This window comes from Apaloderma vittatum, unplaced genomic scaffold, assembly GCF_000703405.1.
Source record: "Apaloderma vittatum isolate BGI_N311 unplaced genomic scaffold, ASM70340v1 scaffold2608, whole genome shotgun sequence".
Classification (NCBI taxonomy): Eukaryota; Metazoa; Chordata; class Aves; order Trogoniformes; family Trogonidae; genus Apaloderma; species Apaloderma vittatum.
In genome coordinates this window covers 69,463-78,087 of record NW_009731053.1, presented here as the reverse complement: position 1 = coordinate 78,087, position 8,625 = coordinate 69,463, and the positions used below count along the sequence as shown (strand labels likewise).

The 8,625-nt window shown below is 39.8% G+C and overlaps 1 protein-coding gene across 1 annotated transcript in view; it reads left to right on the top strand.

Moving 5' to 3' along the window:
* Nucleotides 1–791: 791 nt before the first annotated feature.
* DTNA (dystrobrevin, alpha) overlaps nt 792–8,625 on the top strand; it is a 59,779-nt gene continuing 51,945 nt past the window's right edge. Inside the window, exons 1-4 of the mRNA XM_009875027.1 lie at nt 792–870; nt 2,357–2,511; nt 6,950–7,055; nt 8,393–8,559. Coding sequence (XP_009873329.1) covers nt 822–870; nt 2,357–2,511; nt 6,950–7,055; nt 8,393–8,559 — 477 coding nt within the window. The 5' untranslated portion in view covers nt 792–821. The remainder of the gene's footprint in view (nt 871–2,356; nt 2,512–6,949; nt 7,056–8,392; nt 8,560–8,625) is intronic.

The window sequence follows — 8,625 nt, the reverse complement described above, 5'->3', positions numbered from 1 at the left end:
AACTGGACCCAGCACTGATCCCTGGGGATCATTACTGGATCACTCCTGAGAGTGCAGTGCACAGTCTGATCCTTCCAGGGAGAAAAAAAATATGTGTTTTATTTTTACCTGAAAGTGACTAGATTTACAGAAAAAAATTGTTTGTCTTTTTGCCCCAAGGCACACTCCTGTGCACATTTGGGGTTCAATAGCATGCATTTTAGTTTGAAAGCAGAGAGGCAGGCATAGCCTCAACTTGAACAGGCAAGGACAGGACTCTTCTACACAACATCTTTTGCTCATTCTGGATGCAGGTATTTTCCCCATTTTTCAGCAAAGTCCTTCTTAAAAGATCATGGGGGTAAAGACTTATTAAAGCGTACAATACCCACCTTGTGCAGTCATGTGATCCCTTTCTGCTTTTTCACTTTTGTTCCCAGTGTTGATTTTTGCACTTTTCTGGGGACAGAAGATGCACAGGGCGCTGAGGGTAGGGAGACCACAAGTGCTATAGGTGCCTTCCGGTAATGATCAGGAATTATCATCACCACAGTGTGTAATGAGATAAATGGTTTAATACTGAGCTTCATATATGTAACAAATTCATTCTGAGATATTTACAGAACAATGTGCTGCTGTGTGTTCCCACAAAACAAATTTTGATTTTAAAGATCTTACTTCTTTGTATGTCAATCCACATATAGTGTGCATTATGGTATGTCAAGTCCTTATACATTTTAAATTGAAAGAGGTCCATATTATAAAATAGACATATACAATATGTGTACTTTCTACTTTTGAACAGGGAAGGACATGGTAAAATTTCCGTCTTTGCTGTCAAAATGGCCTTGGCAACTCTTTGTGGAGGAAAAATCATGGACAAATTAAGATGTAAGTCTATTGGGTGACATTTTTGTACCTGACATTGGGTGACAGTGTTGTACTTGATAGTATAAGTTGTACAGGTAGGAAAAGAGGGACTTAGGGGAAGTTACAGTTTCATGACTGGCTTTGGGATTTGCACCTTATATATCTCCAAGTAAATACTTCTAAATGTTTGTCTGAACTTCATATTTTTGAAGCCAGATTGCATATATTGCGGTTTTGCTTGGTGGGTTTTATTTTTTTTCTGTGGGATGATTGAATTCAGAGTACAGGTAAGTGCCTCAAATGTGTAACATCATTAAGCATCATTTAGCAATTTTACAAACTTTATTTAAAAACATTTCTCTCATTCCACACTTAGAAGTACAATATATTTATGAAATGTTTATATTTCTTCCCATAGGGCCCATACTAATTCCGTCTCTTTTGGAGAACAGATTCTCATTTCACAGGATTTATTCCCAGTTTCCCAATAGCCAAGGCATTGGGTACTTGTAGATGCAATGCAAGACTTTCTGTTTAGTGCTATGACATCTGTAGCTCAGGTTCAGAACACCATTTTCCATACTTTTTGACCAAAGGATTAATTTCAGCCTTCAGTTTCCTCTAAGCCTTCTACCACAACCAAAGAGTTGTGGTAGAGTTTACAAATTGTTGTTGATTAGAGTAGACAAGTAGAAATCCCAGGTGTTAATACAATCTTCCAGATTTGGTGCCATTTTCTAAATAGAAAATTAAATTTAATAGAAAATTAAAAATAAATGTTAATAGAAACTCAAATACAGACTGAACGTAAATTATAAATTGAATACTGTTATAAATTGAGCACTGTTTGTTAATTAAGCTACTTTAAGAATGTGAGCAGGGTCCATCCCAGAGGAAGACTGGAGTATGATGTTGATTTTTCAGGTCAGCACTACCGGAGTCCTGTTGTCAGAATTTCCCTTCCACACTCCTAGAAACGAAGCAGCTGACATGATAGCCTGAAAAATGATAAATAGTCCTTAGTCTATGATGTCCTGCTAAGCTCAAGATAATTTTAAACAAGGGGAAATGTAAAGGCTAAGAAATATGCATCTCTACAATAATAAAACTGCAGTATTTTTATACATGAACAGAACAGGAAAAAAATGGAGAAGGGTGGGAAGTCATGCATTTGAAAGACCTTCAGTGCTTTGTGCGTCCAAAACAATAATGAATGACTTAATGAACTCATTGTCAAGATTTAGATTTGACATGGTAAGCTGGCAGTAGGCAAAACGCTGATGTTGAGTATCTTGTCAAACTAGATCCTTCTTATCTAATGAAATTACTGCCTTATGACATGTGTCAGACTTCACTTGAAAAAATGGCCACACGCAATGAAAAAAGCAGGAATATTTTAATATTAAAACCAGCTGCTTTTTAATATGTAAGTCATTCTCTTTGTTTTCTGTTGAGAGGAGTTGTAATTAAAGTTGCTGTGTCCTTTCCTTGTTTTTTCTCCCCTCAGATATTTTCTCAATGATTTCCGACTCCAGTGGAGTGATGGTTTATGGCAGATACGACATGTTTCTGCGGGAGGTTCTCAAGCTGCCCACAGCTGTTTTTGAAGGGCCTTCATTTGGTTATACCGAGCAGTCAGCAAAATCCTGTTTCTCACAACAGGTAAATGAAGAGTTAGCATCCTAGGCAAAGGATCTCAATCACACCTCTGAGCAGGCCAACACTTTCTTTCTTACACATCTATGCATACTCGCCCAGGACACACATGGCAGGATGGAGAAGAGGTCCACTTTGCTAATTTCTGGCATGTAGTTTAGGTGCCTTCAAGAGGAGGCTAGTATCTGTGGGTTCCCTCCATATAACCACAGAGAAGAGAGAGTCTTAGTCAAAAAGTGATTCAGAGCAGGATCTTAACTTATATGGTCCAAAGTTAGGGTGCTTGAGGAGACTTCCTAATTTAAGCACGTAAGTTAGATACTTATGTTTAAGATGACATAAATAGCCCAAGGCATGCAATCATCCACTTCATTTAGGTGTTATTGCTGTAAGCATATATGAGATTTTAACTTGTTCGTACAAAGCTCAACTGCCACCAAAAAATCAAACTACGTATTTTCCAAGTGGTGGTGTACACACATGAGAATTTTATGAGTGAGAAGAAAATTGCCTTAAACCGTTATTGAAAATGGGAGTCAGTAAGTGTTAGGAAATCCCTAGTCTCTTATAGATAACATCAGTGAGATAAAGTCAGGAAAGCAATGGATTCATCCTGAAGAAAATAAGACTTTTCCAAAACTTACCAGACTGTAGGTGCAATGAGTACAATACACTGGCACCCCATATTTGGGGCTGGTCGTCCACTTCCTAGTGGAGAAAGTGAGAATTCCTCTGGCTCTTGCCACACATCACACTGTAAAATTCCCTAAATATAAAGCAAGAGAAGATGCTGAAACTGGGAAAATATTAGAAATAAAGTGGTATTTTCCTTCTCATTATGCTTCCATTTGCTAGCTGAATACTGTTGAACAAATAAGTTGAATGGAGCAGGAATAGTGTCATTTTCATGCAAAGTAAAGTCACATTTTTTGTTTTCCCTCAGTTTCATCACTAATCAATAGGCACTCCAGTCAACTGAAAAGCATTGTTGAAATTCATTTATTGAATCATCTCGCAAATGATTTTAAATGATAACGTTTGCATATGTGAAACTAGTCTTGTTTCACAGAGGGAGACTTAAGGCAGCACATCATCTTTTGTTGAAGAATTTACATGGTGAAGTGACTTTTGGTAGTTTCATGTTAAAATAATAAAAGAGTGCTCTTCTGGGGCAACAGGGCATTCAAGCCTTGCGTGTTAGATATGCTATAATTAAAGATGAAAAAAGCAATTTCTTTTCTCAAAAAGCATCACTCAGGCCTCGTTTATCTATCTAAGCAGCCATCAGATGTGGCACTTTGATTGACATTGCATTCAAGTGAATGAACCAGATGTACTTAGATACCTTAAGAAACAAAATCTCCACAAAAGCATTAGATGGTTTAGTTCACAGTCTCCCCTTAAAGCTAACAAGAGTTATGTCTCTGACTGATGTAGATGCAAAGCTGCTGTTTTGCGTGCTGACAAAGCTGCTGGTTTGCATCTGTAGACAGCTAGTCTAATATTTCACTTAAATTCACTTTATGTAATTCCCATTACATACTTGCTAGGGATGAGCGAAAGCTTTGTAATGAGACTCAAAACTACATATCCCTATGATACTGTGATAAATTATATTTACTGTCCTATTCACGCCATGGGTCATTCTTTCACTCTGTCATATTGTGCTTAAGCATTATCAAATGGTTAAGTTTGGCACGCTCTGTTGTTCTCATTATGGATCAATTTTGCTCACCGGAGACCTTTCAGTCCCCTAAGTCATAGATTCCTCGATTTCAGGGAAAGAAGAAACTCTGAGAATGATCTTCTGCTCACTCTGTCAAATCTCCATTTCAATCTGCACCTGAAAGAATTTTTCCTGTTGCAGAAATGTTTCATTATCCTCCATTGTACTGATTTAGTTGATCACACCATGTATTTTCCTCCATCTGTGAATCACTGCTAGACTGAATGGCTATTCAAAATAGAAACAACAGTGTTTCCTTATCAGCAAATTTGTGGAACAGAAATGCCAGAGCAAATGACTTAATGTTTCAGAATACAAATCTTCGGCTCAAAAAGGAGTTTTATTGCCACCACTTTCCCCCATAAGTGGGATTAATATGATGTTATAATGTATTTGTGTTAAGAAATGTTGTTAATATTACAAAAAACACTTTTTATTTCTCTTTTTTTATCCCAAACTAAAAAGAGAGACACTAACTTCATTTTCTTAGCACTTGGCTAAGTGTTATTCCACAAAACTAGACTCCATCTGCATGTAGCGTATATTTAGAAAACAGTTTTCAGTCTCAACTGTCCCAGAAGCTGAAAAAAATACTGCAGGAGGAAACTATGCCTGTATGGAAATGTATGGAAATTTCTCTGCTCTATAGAAATTTTCACTGCTCCCTCTAATCCAAAAAATCAGTGACCACCAGAGGAGTTTGGCCATAAAGCTGTCAGTGAAGCTAAGTTCTTTTATTTGAAGCTAAGTTCTTTTATTTGGTGCAAATCCGGTTTTAAATTATAGCTGCATCCAAAAGCCTACTGCACTGTGGAAGAGCTATTCTTGTCTCCTTATCTATGTGCTCGTGTGTTTGTTGTCAACTTACTTCTCTGCCTTCAAGAGCAGAGGGAAGACTTAAGGCTACTCAGATCTGCAGTATGGGGCACTGGAGGACCCTCCTCTTCCTAGACTTCATTCTGCCTTCTCTCCTCCTATTCTCAGTTCTGCTGCCTGCAGCACAGACCTTTGCTGGTGGCATTGGTCAGCAAAGCCATGCCAAGCATCTGCAGCACATCTCCAGAAAAAAGATCCTTTTCTGTGAGCTAATGCTTATATCTCAGGATGCCTATTTGGGAAGTGGTTATCCACTCTCCGTGGGTGAGAAGCTCATTCTTAAAATAAGCTGTTTGACTGGACTTTCGAATGGCAAGTGTTGTGGGAAAAGGTATTATTTCAGTGAGATTTAGAGATCATATTGTGGCTATTTCTGGTCATTGAAGAGTCAAGATCATTTTCACAACTAGCCTGAAGTATTTTCTCTTCTAGGGACAAATATCTTTATGTATTTCCCAATATCTCGCAATGTATCAGCCCAGAGACTGTTACAGAATGAGATGTTTTCCATGCATCACTCAGTAAAATAGAAATAATGATTTTGTTTACATCTGGCGGCAATTGTGTATAAATGCAGCACAGACACTCCATCTGGAAATCTCAACTCTTAAAAGCATTCCACAACACATGGAAATGATACATGTCACTGCATGGCTGCTGTTTTGCTTCCTCATGGGGTAACCACAGTTCTTTAGCAAGTTAAAGAAGTAGCTTATGCAATCAAATATGAAAATTTAGCAGTCCCTTTGGATGCTACTTAAATATGTATGTCTATAAATCAGATCTTCACACATTTTCAACAGGGCTCAATATTTTTGCATCTTAATTTTATTTTAAAGGATGGCTGATTTCTTAAGGACTCTGTCCTTTATCACCCATTAGGTGTGTACTTTAACACACACTTATGTAGCCAGTGCACTATGTATGCAAGAGCAGGTGTTTATGGTGGAGATATCTCAGGCTGAAATACCACCTATAGGTCTTAAAAACCAAATGAACTAGGATTTGTGATGACTTTTTCCGGACACCTAAGAAACTTAAGGCCCTTTATTACGTTTTAAAATCAACAGGGATGTTTCACAGTTTAAGTCTCTTTGAAAGATAAAGGGGCATAGATCTTTAAGTGCTGACAGGTGTAGCGAGTTTAGGAATCACAGAATCACAGAATGTTAGGGGTTGGAAGGGACCTCTGAAGATGATCTAGTCCAGCCTTCATCCCAGGAACAGTTGCAGTTGCTGAGCATACGCAAACACAACAGCCCACAATCAGACCTCACCCATAACCAGCTGCCATCACTCAACAAGCAAGCGTGGTTTCTTAAATTACAGTAACACAATTGCCTGTGATGGTCTGTCCTTGCTCTATATTTTTTTCGGAGTTTTACTTCTTTGCCATTATTTTCTTCTGTTTTCTTTGTTGGAATACCATACATCATTCCCTGCAGTGGCTTTTCCTGTGAAAATTGGCAATACATGGTGATACCTTGCGTGCACTTGCACTTGTTATGGTGTACTCAGAACATGAAAACAGGAAGAGTTGAATGCCAACCTTATTCACAAACTATCCTCAGGCAATGACTTTTGAAGAGAGTCTTGAAGTGAGTGGGAGCTAGGTATCTCCAACCCAGCCATGTGAAAAGGACTGCCAGCAGTATACATCATAAATACTAAAAATACTCAAAAAGCTTTGCTATTATCCTGTGTTCTTTTCAGTAAACCAGGGCTACAAGCAAACAGTGTCTGAAACTTGTTCCCAAGTGTTTCTGTAAGCACAAGATTAAATCATTTTGATATGTCTAATTACTGATTTCTTTCTGCATGTTTGTTTGCTTGTTTGAGCAGAAAAAAGTCACATTAAACACTTTCTTGGATACTCTCATGTCTGATCCACCACCACAGTGTCTAGTGTGGTTACCACTTCTGCATCGACTGGCAAATGTTGAAAATGGTAAGTAAGAGCTGCTGCCAAAAACCAGTTACAAGAGTAAACTTTTGTGCGGTGATTTTCTCACTCTGTAGACGGCTTTGTGGGAGCTACTGTACTGGACTCATTGACTCCATGTGCTATTTTTGCAGTCACTGGTGAAATATTCAAAGAATCCTGTTGGTCGTCTGGCCAGGAAGGTGGCTTAATTTTTGCTATGCTCAGGAAATGACCCTGATCGTATCCTCTCCTCCTGTGCTCTGTATAAGCAAAGAGGGATAGGACAGGATCCATTCACACACTTATATTTGGTAAACTATCAAGGCCACAACTTTTATTAGCTGTGACATATGGCAGCAGAGAAGGACCAGTTTGGCAGTTTCCGTTCATGCAATGTTCTTGGCAGCAGATATCTAGTGCAGTGCGAAATACCAGCCAAAAGGTCTTTGGGAGAGGGATCTCCTCCCGAGCCTACGGCACCAGACAATATACTCTGAAAAGGAAGATCCAGGTTCATCCTTGTCCTTTGCCTGTATGCAAGATGAGGATTTAAATGTGAGATGCCTCTTTCTCCTCAAGGGTTATCTCTTCCCAAAATGAGTAGATCACAGATTTTCAGATAGGAGGAGACCATGAAGATCAACTCATTTGATCGTTGCACAGTGCAAGTTGCATGTTGCTGGACAGTAGTGTCTTACTCAGCCTTCCAGCTGTGTGAGTACCTGCAGAAAAGTTCACAGACTCAGATATAGCCCTTCAGCCAAACCCTTCATACACTGTTTCTGTAGAAGGTGCTACCACGCTGAAAACACAGAGGCAGAGCTAAGTGATCAGCTCCCTATACAGGTACGTAAATGACGCTAGTTGTAGAGATGAGAGAGCAGTAGTTAAGAGCCAGCAATATGCCTAAGTACACTTTTGTGCCTCCAGTAATCAAACAGCTGAGTTTGACTTTTCTTCTGAGGCGCATAGCTTTAGCTTCTCACAGCACAGCAAAACATTCAGCTTACCCCAGCATCACAGCTGAAAGGTGCAGTGGATTTTCCCACATATGAATTTCCTCTATTTATTATGTCAGACAGTGAACACATTCTTTGCTGCCTTGAGCAGGAGGTTCAGGCATCAGCTGAGAAGTGGTGAAGGGTTTGGTGCTCAGTGTAGGAAGCGTTGCCCACAGCTCAGCACAGGTTGCTGGGCTGCTACTCGAGTTTTCAGGGGTCAAAGCTGTAGGCGTCATCCGACACTGCAGATCGCTAGAAATGAAGAAAGGATTTACCCTTCAGTTTGGGGCTTTGTCTGTAAACTTTAGCTGAGGGTTCTCTGCTTTGGTTTACGGCTCAGTGTTTCTGTCTCCCGCGCAGTCTTCCACCCCGTCGAGTGTTCCTACTGCCACAGCGAGAGCATGATGGGGTTTCGCTACCGCTGCCAGCAGTGTCACAATTACCAGCTCTGTCAGGACTGCTTCTGGAGGGGCCATGCCAGCGGTTCCCACAGCAACCAGCACCAAATGAAAGAGTACACGTCATGGGTAAGGGAAGGCTCGCGCCTCGCTGCAGACTGCTTTGCCCTCCAGCTGGCAGAGAAGCCCCCAGCC